The following is a 23051-nucleotide window of genomic DNA, read 5'->3' as shown; positions in this document are numbered from 1 at the left end:
TTCAGGTGGAATTCACAACACTTTCAAGGGAAATTTATGCAGCATCCGGATTATACTATACCCAGATAGAAAGCGGACAGGGAATTTAAATTGAAAAAATGTTACAATCCGCAGCCAAGACATTATTCATCACTTAACCAGTTTTGAAAAATTGTTTCTCCTCCCACCCGCCCATTTATTTCTATATTTTATAACCAATGTACTACTTGCTGAACTTCTTTTCACTCCCCCTCCCCCACACCAACAGATAGGCAGTCAACAACCATTCCTGACAGAAAGCAGGAAAGATACCAGTTTGTATTCATCTGGCAATGCTGTTTGAATAATTTGCTGTGAGGTATAAAAGACTGGTGAGCGATGACTCATTGACTTGATTTTTCCTCCCTCAAAAAGCCCAGCTGACACCAGACCCAGTCTAGAAGTATTGCAGAGAATCTCTTGCATCCTCCTGCTGTGCTGTAACATGTTAGTACATTACGGATGGGACCACCAGACACCCAGGAAAATAACTTTTTTTTACATTTTACTGCATGAAAAAGTAATTTGACTCCCTTAATTACTGAAATCTACTAATGTACATAACTGTAGAAGCAGAAGAGTAGCTTAAAGTCAGATGCTATAAACTCTCTGAGCTTAACGGGTGTAAATTTATTTATTTCCGACTCTCATACTACAAAACAAGACAGTAATGGAGAGGGGGGGAGGTGGGGCAGAGCGAAGAGGAGGAAAGGAAGAGAACGGGTAAAAGAACACAAAAGCACAATAGTGTCAAGAATTTTAACTCCAAATGTCTCAAGAAATCTCAGCCATGTATAAAGAAAATCGCTTGACCTTTTATCAAAATAAATGTCATGCCAATACTGCTCCAACCACCAAAATCCTTCAAAAATATGGAAATGTACATGCAAAGACAGATTTACAGCAAATTTTAATGCATCTTTAAATGATGACTAATAATAACAGAATCCACCATATTTTAGCAAATATCTCATTAACCTAGCCACTTCCTAGTAAGGGCTGAATCCTCAATCTGTATGCAGAAGACATTTAACATTCCCAATGCGTTTGCAGTGCAATGTCTTGTCAAAACATGCCATAAGGCAGTAGTTCTTAGCTTAAGACAGCCTTCCCACAACATGCAACCCCTTTCTCCAACCTCAATATTCTAACTACTTGTTAGACTGCTTAATTTCCCCATCCACATAGCCTCAAGTATCAACCTCAAACCAGACAATTACTATTTTTCAAACTCGGGGGTTATTTTTAAGAGCAGTAGATGAGGGATCCTAACCATGATCATTAAAAAGAGCAAAAACTGTTGCAGAAAAATGAAAAGTAGCCTTGAACATTGGGTACCCAAGCAATTTATGCTGCTTCAGGTTAGGATGTCTTGCTGCTTCACTTTGATTACTCATAAAATCCAACAGCTGGCTGTTGCTTGAAGTAGGATTAGTGCTACAGTAGTCATCAAGATAGTGAACACCTAATTTACTTACATGGTTAAGTGTCATTACAGGCAAAGGCTGAATTAATGACTTAATGCCCTGACCACCACGGATCATATTAAGGGTCATTTTCAACTACGGACTCCTTAAAGCTATTTCAGAAGAACTCCCCCGACACCAAACATAAAGGAATGCTTTGCTGAAATGAATGATAATGAATTTGGTTTACAAAGAAAACTGGAAACCTGGGGCAGATTGTATGAGTTATATTAAAACAATGTTCACCTTACATACAAAAAAGAAAAAAGGAAAGTAGGAAAGATATAATTTATGCCTTTATTACCCATTTTAGCACAGTTCAGTAAGTCAAAAATACTCAGCTCCCAACCAGCAGATTGAAAGCTTGAATGAAGCCTAAATACATAGGTGTGGCAAAGGGTCCTCTGAATGCTTGGACACATGGATTTCTGGTGTGCATGGTTTTTAGTCAGTGTCCCTGAACATTTTTATTCTGAACAACAATTTAATTTTAGTACATAGAGCTTGAATAAATAAGGAAGAACTTTAATATCTCTGCATGAAACAGGACTATATATCCTATGTAGCTTGTGTAAGTGCAGGTCTGTAGGGTATCTTGCTGTGAAAAGTTTCTTCTAAGGAATACTAATTTCACACATACTAATCCACAGTCTATTCTATCCTATGTCATATCAGTTCCATTGTGTATTTTTCACTGAAGTTTCAAAAGAATGACCCCCAAGAATGCAGCAATATTGTTGGGTAAATGAGCTCAATAATACTCTTTAAACTAGATTCTTTGCAGAATACCATATATTTCATCTGTAAAGGAAAGGATCTTTGCTGAGGTGTGGAGCTGCAGCATGGCCTTCAATTAGCACATCCCATCGCAGAGCATATTTTATGTCAAAACATAAATCACAGTTAATGCAATTCATGAACTGCTTGCCAAGCAAGCCAGGAGACATAGCTTCCTGAAAGTCATTCATATTCTTTATCAGTTGCATGGAGCAGTGTCGTAGCCTGAATCTGCAAGCTCAATACTAACCCCAGCCCTCTTTTAAGCATTTAACCAATGATATATTCCATTCACATGTATATAACATATATGTATGCCACTTCCAATGCATATAACAGATAATTCTTTATTATATTCCTTAATATAATGCAATAATTAGGTCTAAACTTAGTCTATTTCCCCCCAGTTCACTACTGGTTTAAAGCTTACCCATTCTTCTTGCAACCTATTTGTGACCAGTGGAAGAATTCTTGAAGAGGGAAACTATATTTTCAGCAACAACATTAAAAGGTGTATATTTGAACATTTGGGAATATTAGATAGCTTGTTTTTTTTTAGAAAACCTAATTATTATTAAAATCAAAACCTTATCGATAGCACACTGAGATTATACGATTTATTTTTGAAATGTTAAAAAGTTTAAAATGTTAATAATAATAATAATCCTTGGTTATTGCCTAATAAAAGGCACCTATAATTTCTTTAGCCTAAATACACCTGTATTTACACACAGTTTAAATTTAGCCTCACATTGCAATGAAATTATATGTAGGCTTAAGTCTGATTCACTGATTGAATAATAATAATCCATGCATTTGATATAGCGCCTGATCACATCTTCGAGACATATCAAAGCGCTTCACAGAATGTACTGAAAAGTGAATTGACTATATTTTGTGGGTGAAACACGGCAACCAATTGTGCACAGCAGTGTCCCAAACAGCCATGGATTGAGTGACCAAATCATTTTTTTTTGAAGGATTACCCCCCGAATCATGATCCACCAATGTAATGCCATTTACAGATTCTGCAACAAAATGCAGCAGCTCAATAATATGGCACTGGAGAAGATTTGCACAAGACACATTAAATGCCTGTCTTCCCTCAAATATTGCATGGAAAAAAAACTTAATAAATAATCCTTGCATTTGTTCACCATCAAAAAGTCTCAAAGCATTTCACAGGATTCACTGTAAAATGTAGTCACTGTGCACCTTGAGGCAAACACGACAAACAATTTGCATAAGCAAACTCCTTCAAACAGCCATGAAGTGAATGACCAATTTTTCCTGGGGGATTGCTGGCTAGGATACTCACAAATTCTCTTCTCTTTCTGAATAATGCACACGGGATCTTTAATATCTACCTGAACTGGCAGATGAAACCTTAGTTTATTGTTTCATACAAAGGACGGCATCTCTGAGAATCCAGAGCTACCATTGCACCAAAATATCAACTTACACTATGATCACAAAGTTCTGATGCGGGACTTGAACGTTCTGATATTTAAATTTAAAATTTAAAATTTAAAATTGAGCGCTGTCAACTGAACCAGGCTGACGCCTAACACTAAAATCCTTGCCTGAGTGTAACTTTTTAAACTTTGCCTGTCCAAAATAAGATTTTCTTCACTACATTTTCCATTACCTACAATAGTTTAATAGTGTTAAATGCCAAAATATCTTCATAAATAAGATTTACAACACTACAGAGAAATTAATTTCTCTGCCTGTCTCTTTTATCATCTTGAAAGCGATTTAACTATACTCATCAAAAAGATTCACAAGTTCAATACCCATCCGTGAGCAAGTGAGTCCTACCTAGAATGGAGACTGTGAAGCAGCAATTAACTCAGTTCTAAATAGATGAAACATTGGATTATGGAAATTTATTCTCGAGTTACAATCCCAAAACTGACCTTTAGTTAAACACCTATGGTTTACTTTCACATTTCATAAAAATGTCAAGAGAATAATTTGATATTTGTTTCTCGTTTTAAATCTTATTTTAACCTCAAACTACATGATACAAGTCATATATAACTTGTTTGTACTAACTGATTTGCTAACTGATGGTCAAATAAAGTCTGTAATTGCATCATGTTATGAACCCAGCTCAGGCAGATGCCACTTTATCAGATGGTTTGTTATTTTGTGGTAAACCAGCATTCACTGACAAGTATCCTGCACACCCTGGAATTATCCATTGTTATACTATAAGAAATACGGAACCGAATATCAGATTTCAGGTTTACTGTAAATATCCATAACTGACATTGATTTCTAGCCAAATACAAAAACTGGTTCTGCAACATAAGCTCAGAGTAGTTTACGATTAAAGATGAGTATCTTTCCCATTACAACATTTAAAATATGATTTTTTTATTATGTGAAACATTTTCATTTTTAGGTTTATGAATGCGAAGGAAATATTAAGGTTGGCTTTCCTGGATCACATTATTGCATGGTGAACTTGTGTAGAGCTTAGAATTAATTCCATGATTAAATCTTAACCACAAAATTGATCACATTCTTCAGATGCTGAATACAGCTGCAGATTTGTATACCATATCCATTTATTTTCTGTCTATTGTTAATCAAATTGTATACTCGGTTATGGAGTTGTCTCTGTATTAAGCTTCCTCCGTCCCAAAACATTAATAATAATAATCCTTGCATTTGGTACAACGCCTTATCACATCAGAAGGACTCCTCACAGCGCTTCACAGGAATTAATGTGAAATGGAGAGGATGCGTATTTTGTAGGCATGTTCACATTTAATGTATATTCCATAAAACTTAAATAGCTATTTCTATAAAAACAACAATGTAATTTCTAGAGCTGTTCCAAATAACGTTTTAACTGTTCATCACTCCAGCAATTGAAATAAGTATTCTACACATTAAACAAATGGCAAAGTACTGCAGACGCTGGGAATCTGGTATAAACACGGAAGTCGCTGGGAACATGCAGCATCCACGGAGATAGGAAAATGAGTTAACGTTTCAGGTCAATGACCTTTCGTCAGAACTGGATCTGACAACAGTATTGATATTCAATTCATTAGTCTAAAATTCTATTTCATAAATGGCACTTCCAATTTACAGATTATGATGGTGTATGAAACAAAGATGTGAATCATTTTCCAACGGTGTAATACTCTGTGCAAGTAACTTCCCTGAAGCCAGAAATATTCCCCATATTTTACGGAATATATCTGGACACTGCCTAATGGCAAAGGAAGTTTTGTCAAGAACCATCAAGTCTCATATGATTTTCTGATTAACTGCATATCCAACAACAACTTGGATTTATATAGCGCCCTTCACGCCGGCCGCCGTCTCAGTGTATGCCTTTCAGTACAACAGCAAAGAATTGTTATGAGAAGCCCCAACCAATATGCATCAACTGATACTATACAAATGCTAAATGCATTGTGGCTGAGATTCTTCAGTATAAAAGGTATTTGACAAAATCAAATCTGCCCACAGAACTGCATTATTCCTCCACTCCTTAATTACCAGAAAATGATGTACTGAATGATTTCTGTAATTAAAGCCATTACTCATCATTGCTAAATACATCAGAATTCAATTAAAGGGCAAACTTTATAGTTAAAAATATATACTCTACTTGTCAATCTTCATAGATTACGTGTGGAAAAATACAAGGCTGGAGATAATTACAAGTAGTAATTAAAGGGGTGCAAGCCCCAGTAAATGACGAGAGAGAAGCAGTTTATAATAGTAACATCAACGCTCTGATCAAATAATCTTGAAACCATTTGACCCATATATTTTCAATTATACAACTTTTTTAATATTAGTTACAGAGCGTGTAAATCAGGTATCTGGAAGCTCTAGGCATTATTTTGTCCTTTCTGTTGGAAACGAGGAGAAAACTATGAACAGAATCCACAATGAAAATATTTTGAATGCGAGACCAGTTTTAAAATAAAAAAATCCCATAGATCTCTGCAAACAGATAGCTGCCGGTATTGCATTGAAATATTAACAAAGGGATATTTTCAAAGGTGGTTTACAAAGATCAAACTATTTACTCCACCCCATGTGATGGTAAGCAACAGATTTGTTGCAAGGAGGCAATGCAGTTACATTAGAGAATGGCACAACACCAATGTGCCAACGTATTAGATATTAGTTCCAAACATTAGCTGTGAATCACAGAATACATTTAATGTAAATGGAGAAAACCAAGGGAAAATTCATGCGAAACCCACATTATGCTCACTGAATTTATCTCATCCTTTTGCTCAGCCGCTGTTGAGAGCATAGAGATTTGCTTGTTGTTCAATAACCTTTCTTCACCAAAGATGGATTGCTTTTTGATATAGTCATAGTTAGGAGGGTCAGGGCAAACTGTTAAATAGTAATGAGCTCTGCTGCACAAAGTAAATATCATATTTCATGCTGCTAAAAGCTTCAGTTTAAGAAATACATTATACTCTTTGTAATTTGAAACATAAACGTCTAATTTGCATTACCACCCTAATCTATTATTTTCCTCCTAGTTCAGATGTTGAGGTGAGAATGTGAAGAGCTAGACCTAATCGTTCTACATTCACAGCATACTAGATCTCTACACAGAGCCATTTATGCACAAACAGCATACGATACACAGCAAAATAAATAGATAATCTTTTCTGCATCCTAAAATCGGCAAGTCCCAATTTAGCAGCAATACTAAAAAAGGTTTGTAAGATTTTAATCTTAGTTCTTTTAGAAACTAATTTAGCAAGCGATTCCAAGAAAGGTAAAAGTACTTATTGGAGCTGACTTTTATTTTTCTGGGCGGAAGGGGAGAAGAAAGGAAAGAGAAAAATTGTAGAAGGAAATCCACTCATTTCACTCTGGAGGCCAAATTTGTGTCACAAAAGTGTGTGTTGTGCAAAAAGAAAGCAACATTTAAAAGTCTACTCTTCTTCCTGATGGGACTACACTTGTTACATAGGCAGCTGAAATGGAGGCTTATTCTAAATTAGAACCTCCAAATCTGAACTGTAGTCCATCAATATTTGATACCTATTCTTATAGCAGATCAATTTTGTTTATAGACCTCTAAACATAATATGCTCTCTTCCCCATTTGTAAGCAAAAAATGCTATAACCTGTAAAGGGAAAAAGAATAGCTCACTATAAATTTTCTTCTAAAAAAAACAGCAACCTGGTTGACATAAATTTCGATATGAAGATTCTATATTGGTTGTGGCAAAAACCATCCATAGTTTAAAATTTATTTCTAGAATTTAAACAGGTATGCCAGAAAATGTAGTTTTTACAAGAAGTGCTTGTAAGAAACCTGAATGAGTAGATCCTGATCTATCGGAGCACCAGAAAAATCAATATATTGTCGAGATACAAGGCTTACAGGTATGCAGCTTTACCTTCTGATAATTAGGCAAATAGTGACATAAATGGGTTGAAATTGTGTAAAACCAGGGGGATTTTACTTTTGATCAAATGCTCCCCTCTGGTTTGAAAATATTACTAAAATCCAATGTCTCATAATCTGAAATCCATTTCTAAATTGGAACAATTTGAAGGGCAGCATGAGCAGCGCACTAGAGCAAAGGTTCAAACTAAACAGATATTCCACAAATTTATAACATTTAAATTGCAGATCCAACCTATCCAAGCTTCAATGTTCCACTTGACCTTTTAGAACTGAGCAACTATTTCCTAATGTAATGACTTATGTACTGTGGTTTGGATTTAATGATTTACATGAAGACAAGCGATGAGAAGCATGCCAATTCAACTGTCTATTTTTTATTTTAAAATTGGAATATCAAAATTATCATGTAGTTGTAATTTTTTTAACTTTACATAATTAAAAATGTTATAAAAGCATCATTAAAAAAATATTTTCAGCCAATTCTATTCGTGCGTGTTGGTCTTTAAAGGCATAGTATTGTTAATATATAGGACACTATTAATATAGGATGCCTGACTCATTGTAACTCATGCCAGTAACCACAGCAACAATGAAGGCCCAGGGACATTGGTCCTTGGAATGTGTTTCACAATTCTCTTCCATCTCCTCAAATCTGTAAAAAAAAATAATCCTGTAGAGTATAACAAAACCATGAATTAAGGGGTCTGCTAGGCATTGTACAAAACACTGCCCATTTCAAAATCATTGCTGATATTGTTTTCCTAGACCATTAGAATTGATTAATTGTTTCTCCAAGATCACTTTAAATCGTTGGTTACTGCAGTTTTGGTTAGGTCATTAATGCATTCCTGATACGTTTGCCGACAAAATATAGTCACTACATTTGTAATATATCCTTTGAAGCATTTTGAGATGTCTTCATGACGTTTCAAACCAAACAGTAAATATTGTAAATTAAAATAGAGCGAACAGTTCACTCCCAAGTTTAAGTAGGTTAGTTACTGCAGGTGAGCACACCAGGATTTAACAGAAATAATCAAATTATAACTGCATGCTTAAATCAATTTATAATGCAATATCATGTAAATTTACATTTATATAGCACCTTTAAGGTTGGGAAGACATTCATCCAAAGCGCTTAACAGTATTGACTGGCCACTCAAGCTGATTAGATAATCAGATAATAATTTAGTTAGACAATTAGATAGCAGAGTCCAGAAGTGGTATATAACAGTTGTTTTGCTGTTTCCAAGCTGAAAATTAATCCTGATCCGAGGTGAAGCAGCAGCACATCATCAGATGAGCCATAATAAGGCAACAGTGGATAAATGACTTTACTGCACTACCTCCTTGCATCATGGATGACAAAGCTGGTTGTGAAAAGCTCATACTGTATGCGATCAGGCAACAAGTCAGCAAGCTAGCATTGCTATACCCAGTCATTCATTTGAATACTGCACAGCTGAAATTACATTCTGATTATTTACACTTTAGAGTGTTCTGATGTGCTTTCACTTTCTCTCCAGTAGCTGGTCACCCCATCAGGGATTCCCATTTTGCAAATGAAACCACTGAATTAGAAATTGACAGTTCACTGAATTAACAAATCAACAGTTCTGAATCTATCATACAGCCCATTTACCATTAACATTTCACCTCTTCCATTGCCTGAAAAACCAGCCAGCCAGTCAAGCTGGTTGATGATAAAAAAAAAGCCTTAAAAGCGTTTGCTCCTACTTTTCAAAATGAACGATAGGTGGAAAAGAAAATAAGAAATGAATAGCGGTTAGAACAAGCAGACAACAGCAAAAAAAAAGGTTAAGATTGCAATCCTTGTATTTGATTTCATAGTGTTTCATTCTCCAATGTTTTGTTTTATATCATAGTTATTTTATCTGAATAGTTTTATTGTTTTTTTACTGTGCCATAGTGTATGAAAAGATACAAGCCGTCAGCCCAAAGAGAGAGTGAGTCTGTAAAACTGCTTGCAGTTTAAGGGTTAAGACCACTGATCTTCTATTCAATCTGCCAGAGCTTTTACCTATTACCCCATTACCTATCTAAACTCAATAGCAGATCTGCTCATCTCCAGGGACTCATTGTGTGCTCAGCAGCTAGGAAGTAAAGACTCTAGTTAGATCCTTTGTGATAACACAGTACAAGTTGCTTTGCATCCCCACACACTCATCTCATTTATTAGTATATACTTTGTCATGTGGCAGCCCACACATTGAAGCCTCCAGCGAAAAAGCTAATATGTTACAAAGCTGGGCAGAATGAGTGATGCAGCAGTTGCTCATCCAGGGAGGCTTTTGAAAGAAAAATACCGTACTCCTTTTGCTAAGGTAAATTAAACCAAGAAGGTGATAGTGAGGATACGAGACTAACAGGCCATAGAGATTGCTTCTGCTGCGACAAATATGTGATCATTATTTATATTTGAAGAAAATGTTAAAAATACCCCTAAGCTGTTTCCATGACAACTAAATTTAGTTGTTCTACATAATGCTAGCTAGTCACAGACATCAAATGCTTTCAAAGTAAGCACAAAGTAATGATAGTTAATTAACATTTGCTAACAAACTATAAACTATAATAAACAAACTATAACTCTCCAGCACCAAACACCGTGACTCCATCTCCCTCCACTCTTACCTGACCCCACTGGCTCCCTATCCTTCAGAGGATCCAGTTCAAGATCCTAGTCCTCACATACAAAGCCCTCCATGGCCTCACCCCACCCTACCTCTGCGACCTCCTAACCCCCTTCCAACCTGCCCGCTCACTCCGCTCAGCCGGCTCTGACCTGCTCCACCTCCCCCGACCCACCCGCCCCACCATTGGCAGGAGAGCCTTCATCCACTCTGTCCCCAATCTCTGGAATTCCATCCCCCAATCACTCCGCCTTGCCTCATCCTTAGCCTCCTTCAAGACCCTCCTCTTTGACCATGCCATCGGCCACACCCCTTCCCCTCCCCTCTCCCACCCCCCCCCTGACCTCAGCTCACGTTTGAAATGCTGTACACTGCCAGCGCCTTGGGACGTCCTCCCGATGTGAAAGGCGCTATACAAATGTAATCTTGTTGTTATATTTAATCACTCAGAAAACAACATACCACATACTTATCCACTTTTATCTTGCTACAGCACCAGGATGGCTTGCATTCTCTCTGCAAACATCAACTTAAACATCAACTTGGAAGTATTGAAAATAATTCAAAGTCAGATAAAAAACAAACGCAGTAGTGTCAAAACGAAGATGAGTCAAATGTCCTTCGCCATTTCTAAAAGCATCTTCAATTCTGATTGATGGCAGGTTAATGTCATGTAGACAAAGTACTATGAGAATTGGATTCATTACAAATATTGCACAATGAACAAAAATGGATTATACGTCAGCTCTTGGGACTAACTTGAGGCCTATATGAATTTAAAATTAAAATCCTCTTTTATAAATCTCTCTTGTGTAATTACCATGAAAACAAATTGTCAAAGGATTAATTTTAATGTGTAATTTGTTTTAGTTTGGAAATCATTTAATATGTTCCTGGTGAGAAAGATAGCATTAAAATAAATTAAAGATAAAAAGAGTGTCAGAAACGAATCCCACACCTTTATAGTGGAGTTCTGTAGCTCATTGATCAGAGAACTTGCCTCGCAAGCAAGCGACCTGGGTTCTATTCGCAGCAGGGCGAAACATTGGGCAAGTTTCCTTACTTCACACTCCTTGGTTTACAGTAAGTGGGTTGCTTTACTAACAACCCGGTTGTTAGTCAATTGGCAGGTCACTTTTCCAAGGGTAATAATCCCTTCAAAATAAATAAAAATTTGGTCACTTATTTCATGACAGTTTGTGGGACACTGCTGTGTGCAATTGGCTGCCACATTTCACCCACAAAATAAACAGTAAATTCACTTTACAGTATATTTTCTGAAGCACTTTGAGAAGTCTCAAAGACTTGATGAGGCTCTATATCAAATGCAAGGATTATTATTATAGTAGGTGGGATACAGCAGAGCCTTGCTGTAACGCATTTGGTCATAACATGGGTTCACTAATGGACCTCAATATTTCCTTCCCTAAAAATTCCAAATCCTGACCCCAGAGCATTTAAATCCTTAGTCTCACTTCATATTGCTCTTGAAATCCCACTGTGTCAGGCTTTAAAATGCACCAGTCCAAAAACTGGATTAAATGTGATGATGTCTTTTAAGGAATGAACCCGATTTCAATTACAGTAAGTGGAGTCGCAGCCGACTGGCCATGACATCACTAATTATGTGATCAGTGAAGTGCCAATAAATATACTCTCGGCTGCTCCCCACTTGAAATTTTATAGACCCTCCTCTGCCCCAACTACAGTCCTATAAAAAGGATCTAATGTAAAACCCCAAAATGTTACATGTCTCTAACGCACAAGAAAGCATGTTTTTATTAGTTAAAAATTAAATTAGACAGCAATTATACGGAAATGCCTTTGATGCAGTTCTCCAAAGGTCAGTCAGAAAAATAATATTCCTAAGGTACGTTTTCTAAATCTTTCTACTTGCAAAAAGGATCCCTTGAAAGCGTTTGTTTTGCTTACCTTCTTAGTCCAAACTGTTTTTTTAAATTTATCATTCAAAAATGTTATGTTCACTCTTCTGTTTGACCATAATAAATGTAATACAATTTTTAAGTTTTAAATTTACAAATATAAGTTTCAACAACTTATATTTTCAAGCATCGTGGTAAAATAAATAGATCAGACCCGGATTCTTAATTTGGCACAACGTGTATTTAAAATATATGATTTCTTTTGGACTGAACTTTTTAAAACGAACTACTACTGACAGGAGAATGTATAAAATGAGTTTAGACCCAAACAATTTTACTTAAGAGTTTGTTTAAATGGGATGACATTTGCCCTAGATAGTTTTCTGAAATCCCTGGAAAACCATTTTGAGCTCATTGCAGAAAACCTAAAATAAATGAGTTTGGGATTGTTAATCCCTCTTCAAGTGGACAAACTATTCTTGCAGTGAGCATTAACTTGGCAATCACCCATATCAAAAGCTCCCCTGAGGACAATTGTTAGAATTGTTAATGCACTGCAGGAGGCTAGGGAGGGAGGAGGTGAAAGGAAACTCTTCTGAAGCTGAAAAAGGGAGAAAGGATCACTTTAATTAGCATATAATGAACTGTATATATTGTGATTTTAAAATACATTTCTCATTACTTTATGTGAAATCACAATGCATGGCCTTCTGCATTAGTGGTTCTATATATTCACATTAAGTTCTCAGCAATAAGGGAAGAAAAAGCCATCTAAATTTACCCAAGACTGCACTTTAATTTTACAAGTTTGAAATGCGCATTTTACAATTTAGCGTAATAAAACCCCTGAATAGATATATGACCTCAATCTCAACTTTCCCTTCAACTGGATACTGGTGCAACAATTTCAGTCAATGCCATAAAAATTAACTGTGCAGATTATCTGCATTATGAAGAATAGCACAGAACAGTTTCACAATTGAATTTATTGATAATAATAATAATAATAATCCTTGCATTTGATATAGCGCTTTTCACGTCGGGAGGACGTCCCAAAGCGCTTCACAGAACACACTGTAAAGTGAATCGACTGTATATTTGTGGGCGAACGCAGCAGCCAATTGCGCACAGCAATGTCCCACAAACAGACGTAGATTGAAAATGACCAATTTATTACTGTTTTGTTTTTTTGGAGGGATTATCATTAGTATCAAACTGTCGAATTAAAATATCCTATTGCTCTTGTAAACTCATTAATATTAGTTTAATTGGTAAAAGCATTGCTGTCTCACTGGTTTTACAACCACTTTCTTACCCACCATCCGTAGGATTGCAGATTGCCATTTGTATTCCAACAAAAATGTTACAAACAAATAAAGATGTGAATCAGTACTCATCAATATGAACTGAACATGCCACTCGTTTATATTGCACGCAAAAATGTAAGTACTAATTTCAAATGTTATTTTTCCATAATCTTGGATATCATAAAACAATTACATCAGTGTAGAACCCAACTCCCCTAAACACTGCCTCCACGCCACCAACTCTGGCTTGCTTTATGCTCCTTATCTACTCCAGCCCACAATTGGCAAAGCAAGCTTTCAGCCACTTTTCCCCCACCCTTTGGAACTCTGTGGCTGTACAGAAATTCATACTTGTCAAGAGGCATAAGGTAAAGCAGCACCAGAATGAAGTTTTCCTCCTTCTGTCGATGAATGCATCACATAGCACAGTGGTGGGCTACAAGTGGCCCACAGGCCGTCATGGAGTGGCCCTCAGAACATTCGTACTCCAGGTGAGTCTGTTTTAAAATAATGTTTTGTTTCCAGATTTTTCTTGATTGAATATTTCTTGGCTTGGCATAAACCAAGAAATGTTCAATCAAGAAAATATATTGTGTTAGCTGACCAAAAATGTTGGCCACCGCACCACTAACATGGCATATTCCTCATCTTTCCTCAAAATATTCTAATATGAATTTATAACCCAATACACTACAGACTTTACACCATTTTCCGCAAATCATCTAATCCACAAATCAAGAATTAAATGATCAGCTGTGCAAAATCTTGTCCAATTTCCAGTAAAAATTTGAAAAAATGATTTCACATCCAAACTACAAGATTGCAACTACATTCAAAAGCCTAACAAAAGATCACATTATGGTTTGTGATTTTTGCAATCAAATCAGGAGTTGGCAAGTCTGAAAATGGGCTGCACCTCCATTAAAGCTGGAACAAAAATCAAACCTAAAGCTTTCCACAAACTGAATGAACTTAAATCGCAGGCACTTCCCAATCAGGAGCAAATTATTCATTTTAAATCCTTCCATTTCTTGGTATCCATTGATAAAAGCCCTGGTCACCTTGAATAAGTCATGTATTACTTTCTACAGTCATGGTGTGAAGACCAACTTGCTTTGGCTATCTAAGCAACGAGCCTCAAGCAGTACCTTTGACAGCAGCAAGGCACTATGCTCTACCATAGCTTCCATAAATCTGGTTGTTCTATTTTAATCATATTAAAAGAGCTTTATGTGAAATGTTTCCAATCCTGCATAAATTTCTATTATCTACTAAGATCTCTTGGGACACATGACATTACCTACAACTTATATAAGAGCAGCAAATATACATTATCACTGCTTACAGAAGATAGTTTTGACTTCATTATCTATATGAACACTACCACTAACACTGCTTCCTCATTGGTCAAGATCATTTTACTTTTTACTGGTCACCTTTCATGACACCCGCCACCTTACCTATAGTTTTCTGTAATCACATGTATGTTTTCCAAATTGTTTATATAGCACTTGTTGTGCACCATTTTAATTCATAACATTTGTTTATAATCACATTCTTGGTGTATTTAAACAACCCTGCTCTGATATTGTAACTGTAGCCAATACTAAAAAGAAACTGATTTTCACAATTCAATGATTTGAATTTGGCAACTTCACATTTAACAGCAGAACATCTGCTCTGGTGTGCCGTATATCAAGAAATATTCAATCAAGAAAAATGTATTTGGTTGGCCGACCAAAAAGGTTGGCCAACACGCTATTAATATAGACTCTTCAAACCTTTTAATAATTTTAAACTTCAATACCAGGTCCCCTTCTTTGCCAGAGAGAAAACCTCCAACCTGTCCATTCTTCCTTCAAAACTGTACTCACACATCCCTGGGAACATCCTAGCATCTCTATGCTGCACTCTCTCCAAAGCTACAATATATATCCTGTTGTATGGCAATGAAAACTGCACACTGTACTCCAAATATAGTCTAATCAAGATGTAAGATAAATTTAACATTACTTATTTTAGATCTAAATTGTTAGTGAGGAGCACAATTATTCTCAGAAGGCATTATTCAAGTACAACCAAAAAATTGAAAGCTAGGTAACTATTTTTTTATGTAGCATTTTCACTTTATACTGCTTCATTCAGACAAATTTGAGATTAAAAAAATAACTACTTCAGTTCCATAAGAATTAGATAATACCTGTAATTCTTAGAAAGAAGACATGGCTAGATGTGCATCCTGTAAATGTGTTCATAAACTACTGTGACCAGGTCTTTTACTTGACCTACATCTTTCACACCAGCTGTGCTCCCAGTGAGCTAATCTCTCAGTCATAATAATCAACTACCATACGTCTTACTGCTGGTCCTCAAACTTGTCTATATTCAGACTTTGCCTCCTCATATCACTCTTGTAATATGTAATGATCATATTGTAGTCTCCTTGATTTTACAATTCCCTGGATCTTAAATGATCCTACTGTTTTGATAGGTTTGTCTCAAAATAACCTAATGTAACAATTTTGTGACCTGGAAGCGGCAGGGGAAAAAAAACTACTTGGGGATACAAAGTGATGGCAGTTAGTTAAGTAGGACTTGAACCAGGAGAGTGCAGTACCACTAAGGTGGATAAGTGAGGAGAGGCAGTCGAGGAAGGTGGCATGAGCAACTGTGTCGAAGGCAGCGGAGAGGTCCAGGAGGACAAGGAGATAGAGGGAGCCCTGGTCACTTTGGGACGTCCTCCCGGCGTGAAAGGCACTCTACAAATTAAATGTTGTTGTTTGTTGTTGTTGGTCACACAGAGAGAAGAAACCACTACACCCCAAAACTATGGATCTTCCTGTTTCTGTGCAGAATTGTAAAATAATGTTGAACTTCTACTTTCACTTCTTCAACAGGTAGTGGGAAGCAAATTTTAACATTATGATAATTTATTCACCAGCAAACAACAAAACAAAAAAGGAAGTTTTTTTAAAGGGCTTTACAGGTTAGTTTGAGACTCATGCGTATTTTTCATGGTTTGCAATTTTAATGTCATTTTCCAGCATCGAAAGAGGTTTGCTTCTTAGTGTTTTGATAGTAACCCTCACCCCCCCCACCCCCAACAAAAAAAACAAAACTGTCACTCTATCAGGATTTGCTACAAACTCGCATTAAGCACCTTCTAAGATATACAATTTATTCTACGACTTACTTTAAGTCCTGCAAGAGATCTTTTGCATTCAGCATGGTAATTAAAGAAGTGGCAGCAGCTGGTATAATGATGATAGGCGTTCGAGAGCCTGGAAGGAAGAGAAAGGTTTTATTTTAACATTTCTAATAGCCAAAAACTTGAGGTTAAAAATGATCTCATCAAATTACAATCAAGGCCATCATTTACTCAGTCCTGAAGTTCTTTTGCAGTTGACACATTGCAAACATTTACTGTTTCATATTTAAATACAAGGGTATTTTAAAGACAATAGAATTATTACCAACATTTTATACTCCAAGCTATATTTGAAATGTTGCAGGTGTAGTGATTGTAAAATAATTTAACAGAATGAGAAGTACGTTTTCAGCACAAAATCTTACCCTTCTTTTGGTTTGGTGGTGGTCTTGCTTGTGAAACTGCTCAGGAGAAGAGCAAAGGAGAACGTATCAAAACAAGATTCACAAATGCATTTACAAATATATGGTAACAGCAAACACTGCTTGGATCAGTGATTAGTCCTTGAACATTATTTCTATTCTAGATTATTTTTTCTTCCCAACCATTTTCAAATTTACACGCCAAGCTTGTCCCAAAGCTTCTGACATGAACACTTCTCCTGTGAGATTTATAGTCTGTGCCTGGTCAAAAAGAAATCTATGAATTTATTTGTTTTTAACACTAGAAACAGTTAGAAAATTTTGTTGATTAACATTTCTTCACAATTACATCATTGTTTTCAGTTATACTGCGTAAAGAAATCATAGATATTAAGTTTAATAGATTCATTTTATGAATATTTAAAAACAGCTAAATATACATTTCTGTATTTCACTTCTAAGTTATTTAAAAAAATCTCAGTCGAATGTCCTTTTTCAGCTATGATTTACTGACAAGAAACACAGAAACTAATATCTTGCTACTGTACCATAATGATCAAACAGCAGTAAAAGGACTCACATTATAATCGTAAGCCTTAAAATCAAAAAATCCATTCAGGCCATTTGTGGAAGTTTATGAACAATACAGAAATTATGCGTTTGCATGTTGAAGAACTAGCACTAAAATCAATCGAGCAGAGAAGTGATTCACGGACACATATTTTCCACAAAGCTACCATGATTTAAATATTTTCTATGGAGTAAAAATGGAGATTGATAATACATTGAAACTAATGTGCATTACATTTCATTAACTTGACTCGACAAGACTATACAACTTGGCCATAAATCTCACTTTCTCTGCAGATCAATTGTGTGGAAATAAATAAACCATTGTAGTCCAAACTTGGTGCAGTCCTCTCAAAAGATTATTGAGAATTCATCTATGAAAACTCAGCACTTAAGTTAAGGGCACTAACTGAATGTTATTAGCCTGAGTAAATTGAAAGAATCAGAAAGGATCTACGATAGCAGGTTATGCCAGAGGTATTAAAGAGTTGCAGAAATTATTTCAGGAAGAAGGGACAAAACATTTTCTAATAGCTGTATGATTATTTTGAAGAGCTTATGCCAAGTGAATTCTGCCTCAGATTCTATAATTATTCAAAGCTCAGTTGGTGGCATTGCAGTAGTCCGTCCTGTCCCCAACCCCCCAAGACTATGTGGAGAAATGCAGCCAACTTATTTAATTGGAAGAAATGATCACATACAAAACATTTTTTTAAAAAAAACATTTGCTCTTGAAACTTCCGTAACAGTGAAACTCCATCCATCTTTATCCGTAAAACCAAACGCTACAGACATATGGTCCCATTGAATAATTTATAACAAAAGTGACATGCATGCGAAAAAAAGGCATTCCCTGAAATATCCAGAATCCCAAACTGGGTCCTTTTTTAATATATTACCTGAGAATTCACAGAATCCAGAACATTGTAAAATTAAATTATACACAATTAAGTTCCAGGTTATAACTCAGTAAAATGACTTCAGTATGCTCACTGCTGCAGCAGACAAAGAATTTTCTATATATTGTTATTGTACTTCATATCATTTTAATATTTTTGATATTGTAAAAGAGAATCCTCCAGAGGCGTTTGATGTTTCGCATCATGTTGTACCTAATATTGAGGAGCACAATTTTGTTTATCTCGGTGGGAGTGGAACATCTGCCTATATTTTGAAGTATGGTTCGGATTTTGTTTGGATTAAGTTGTACAATGATAAAATATTATAAGTGCATTAAATTAATTGCACTGCTGCTCAAACATTGGAGAGAAGTGTGAGATGGTAAGTTCTACAGTGAGGGCTGGTGAGAAGAATACTTCGATTAGGTTGGAAAAAATTAATCAGGGAAGATCATGTAATCTGTTTGCAATGAGACTCATAATTTTCTGGTTAATTTAATGTCATAAAACTGGTAACTTGAAATCAGCATGAAATCCATAGTAACTAACGTCCTCTTTATTAGTGCTGGAAGCAGTTTAGATGAAGTGCTTCCAGCAGTAATAAAGAGGACGTTAGTTACTATGGGATTTCATGCTGATTTCAAGTCACCAGTTTTATGACATTAAATTTTTCCTGCTTCAAAATCCAGGGCTGGGAAACTGGGTCACCATTTCCGACTGAGAGATAATCCTTTCACCCTTGCTGAAAAGGTCTACCCTCCATTATCCTAAGAAAATCACTCCATGACTTCTTAACAGAGGTTTGATGGGCAATAGAAAATCCATTCAAGTGAGGGATGTGACTTTTCTCTATGGTTTCCCTTAGCCATTCGAAATACACACCAATCATAATACTATTTCCTTGCAAACCATTGGATGCAGCTCTTTCTCATTCGCTTTCATTCACTCTCTCTTTTAATTTATGACAAGGATCCTCGCATGTGGGAAGCAGGCAAGGCTATATACCAAAGCCAACAGCGGGTCCACAAGGCACCCACCTTATAAGCAAACCAAAGTTCCAAAGTGCCTGAGTAATTGGACCACAAATCAGGATACAACAACCAATTAATCAAGAGAATGTCTTGATACTTTCACTATTCGAGAATGGAGGTGCCCCAGCCAACAATCTTTTAGACTAATTGGTCATTCACCCTATGGCTATTTGTGAAACCTTGATGAAGAAATGATTGCTGCATTTGCCTACAAAAATAATCACTTCACAGAAATTACCCGCAAAATGCTAAGACACATTTAACATGATTAAAAAAATGCAAGTTTCTTCATTCTGTAAAATGTTTCTGATTACTGCTCAAATATTATTTTAAAATGTTCATTCATTGCATTAAAAACCATGAGAAGTTAACAAAAATAAAGTTATTTATGGTTAAAGCTTATTAAAATAATTGCTATTGAAATTAGAAATGGATATCATAATAATAATCCTTGCATTTGATATAGCGCTTTTCACGTCAGGAGGACGTCCCAAAGTGCTGCACAGAACACACTGTAAAGTGAATTGACTGTATATATTTGTGGGCGAACGCAGCAGCCAATTGCGCACAGCAATGTCCCACAAACAGTCGTAGATTGAAAATGACCAATTTATTATTGTTTTTGGAGGGATTATTAATAGGCGTGTGGAGTAAGGAAACTTGCCCAAGGTTTCGCCCTGCCTGGAATTGAACTCAGGTCTCTCGCTTGCAAAGCAAGTGCTCTAACCACTGAGCTGCAGGACTCCACAGATCATATTTAAATGCAGGTCATCAATTTAGATTGCATCTACAGGGTGACCGAAAACCCATGACAACTATCCTGTTATCTAAAAAGAATCTGAATTTCTTTAAGACTTATTAGACATTGTAATGGTATCATGACTTTTTGGTCACCCTGTATAAGGTATCAAATGCAGTTCTATTACAATTCCATTCCATTAGTTGAGACTATCATCGATTCAGCTGAATGAGTAAATAATACTTGGGATTCTCGCATTTGGTGCACATGCATGATTTGTTTCCACTAATTAATTTTATTTTCAAATGACTCATTTTTATTCATGTATTCATCTTAACATCAAACCCTTACTAATGATTGCACTACCCTTAAAAGTGTTCCGTGTAAACTGGAACACTAGAAACCATTAGGAAAAAGCTGAAAGCAACATTGATAAAAACATCACTCTGCTATTAGCTTTAAAGATTCATGAGAAAAAGTCAAAGGTCAAAGTTGGAGCAAGAACCAAAATTGGTACATTGAAACATTGCCAAAAGCTGGTATCGTCCTTATTACTCCATAGAATGAGTACCAATTTTTATTTATAACTAGCCCTCTCTTCTTCTCCTCAATGAAAGCAAATCAGAGGAAATATCTCCTAATGGCATATTGAAAAGCCCTAGAGGCAGAAGCTTCAAAACAGATCCCAGACCCTTTGCTCGTTAACTTACACTGGAGAAAACTATTTGTTTACTAATCTATCTAAGATGAATGCAATCAAAGTACAAGTACTCAGGGTTGAAGCTTAGCAACTGTTCAATAACTATTCTACTCACAAGCCAAGCAAATTGTGCGAGCAGGGGTGCATATAAAATGTTGCAGTTCACCAACTCTTCATGCCAAAATAATGCAGCAAAGTAACTCTTTTATATGGATTGTTTGACGCCACTGGTTGAAATGTTTTTCACATCAGTTTTGCTCAGAAAAATCCCTGGTGGGACTCAACTTTTAAAAGAAAGGCACAATCTTACAGGTGCCTTTCATAAATCTGTCACCTGAAACATTCCAACTGCTGCGGAGGATTCTGCTGTAGCTGTTCTGGATGGTTCACATACCAATTTCACATGGTGAATCTGATCAGAAGTTCTCATTACTTAAGATGTGTTGACACAGAGCCTTTTGCTTTTTTTTTTGAAGGAACTGATGACCTTACCCACATTGGGGATTTACTACACTTGATCTGTAGATGGACCATCGGAGGATGCTACAGGGTTTGAAAATTATGGTTATGAGTGTATAACCTTCACCCACCACCGTACTTTTTTTTGGAAAGATGTCAAGAAAAAGGAATGAAATCCAAAATCCATAGAGTCTATGAAATGAGGATGCCTCTACTAATTCTAAAATGGAAAGTTTACTGATTCTTAGATTTTCCCATAAACAGTCCCAGCTTTGCAGTTATGCAGATATGAAAAGAGAATTAAAATACATCCCGAGGTGAAGAAGAGCTGAGGAACCATTTCATCTTGCTCATGACCCTAGTGATCAAGCTTTGCCTCGCCCACCCCAACAAAAGATCCATCCCAGGGTTCTATAAAAAGCTTCAAAGGTGATTGACAAGGGCAAGGTCAGCCAGGATTAATGCAACACCTGAATCTGCTAGTATCAAACTGAAAGATGGCTAGTAGCCATCTGCACAACACTATGCTTTATGCTGTGAAAGACTTGCTAGGTTAGAAGGATCTGAAGGTCGATTCATGGGTTAAGGACTTTTCTTTCAAGAGAGGTTTTGTTAGACAGTTCTTTTCATTGTGCAATGGTATGGGAATTTCAATCAACACTGAACTGAAGACAATGCTTTTAATAGTGGTAACATTTGTGCACCAGATTCAAACAATAATGCTTTACACCCTCTGTCAATAATTAGGAAAGCCTACTTCAGCTCCTTGGGGGTCAAGCAGGTTTGTGACCAATGCTGCAGGAACCTGAATTCAAGAAAACTCAACCCCATTTCTCAGTGGCTATGTGATTCAGAACAAAACTATCCTCAGACAAAATATTTTCCTCTTGAGAACGCACCAAACTAAATCCAATTCCTCCTCTGAACTACAATTATAATATACTTCTCAGAACCAGAGCCTGGTGTCTCATTAGAGTTGGATGAACTCAGGCCTGAACACTCTTGTCACAAGGACAGCCTTAGTGATTTACAATAGGCCCTTTTGCTGAGTTTGAAGGAAATTCACACGACAATGGAATACAACACGATCAGTTATCATGTGCATCAGTCACTGGGAAGGTTGCATTATATCCAACACGGATCTATAAACTGAGGGCTAGCATCAACTGAAAGCTGAAGATGAATTGACCAGACACGTTGAGGTCAACCTTGGTAGGGCAGTGATGACATGTGAAACACAATGTATGCATCAGGCAAGAAAATGACATTGCACCTCTCAAAACTGTAAAACTTTTGAAGGAATATTAAATACAGTCAAACTAAATTATAATGCAGAAAAATATCAAAAATAGTAGAAGACCAGGTGGAGAAAAACACGGCAGCCCTCTGCATATAATTGTAGATGGGAAGAGAATTGGTGGGGGGAGAGAAAAGAGAGGGGGGGTGCGAGATATCACCCAGCGAACATAACAGTGCAAAGGCACGTAATTCTTAAACATGGAAATGTTCTGAAATAATTTTTATTCCCCTTGTGGATAACAGCAACTCAAGATAACGAAAGA

At 36.4% G+C, this 23051-nt stretch overlaps 1 protein-coding gene across 1 annotated transcript in view; it reads right to left on the bottom strand.

Annotated features, from left to right (window-relative positions):
- cdc73 (cell division cycle 73, Paf1/RNA polymerase II complex component, homolog (S. cerevisiae)) overlaps nt 1-23051 on the bottom strand; it is a 111308-nt gene that overhangs the window by 22903 nt on the left and 65354 nt on the right. The window contains exons 12-13 of the mRNA XM_007895671.2: nt 17095-17130; nt 16715-16802 (exon numbers count right to left, since the gene is read on the bottom strand). Coding sequence (XP_007893862.1) covers nt 16715-16802; nt 17095-17130 — 124 coding nt within the window. The remainder of the gene's footprint in view (nt 1-16714; nt 16803-17094; nt 17131-23051) is intronic.

Source organism: Callorhinchus milii, unplaced genomic scaffold (assembly GCF_018977255.1).
Source record: "Callorhinchus milii isolate IMCB2004 unplaced genomic scaffold, IMCB_Cmil_1.0 Scaffold5, whole genome shotgun sequence".
Classification (NCBI taxonomy): Eukaryota; Metazoa; Chordata; class Chondrichthyes; order Chimaeriformes; family Callorhinchidae; genus Callorhinchus; species Callorhinchus milii.
The sequence above is the reverse complement of the archived record's forward strand: the minus strand, read 5'-3'. Positions and strand labels throughout refer to the sequence as shown.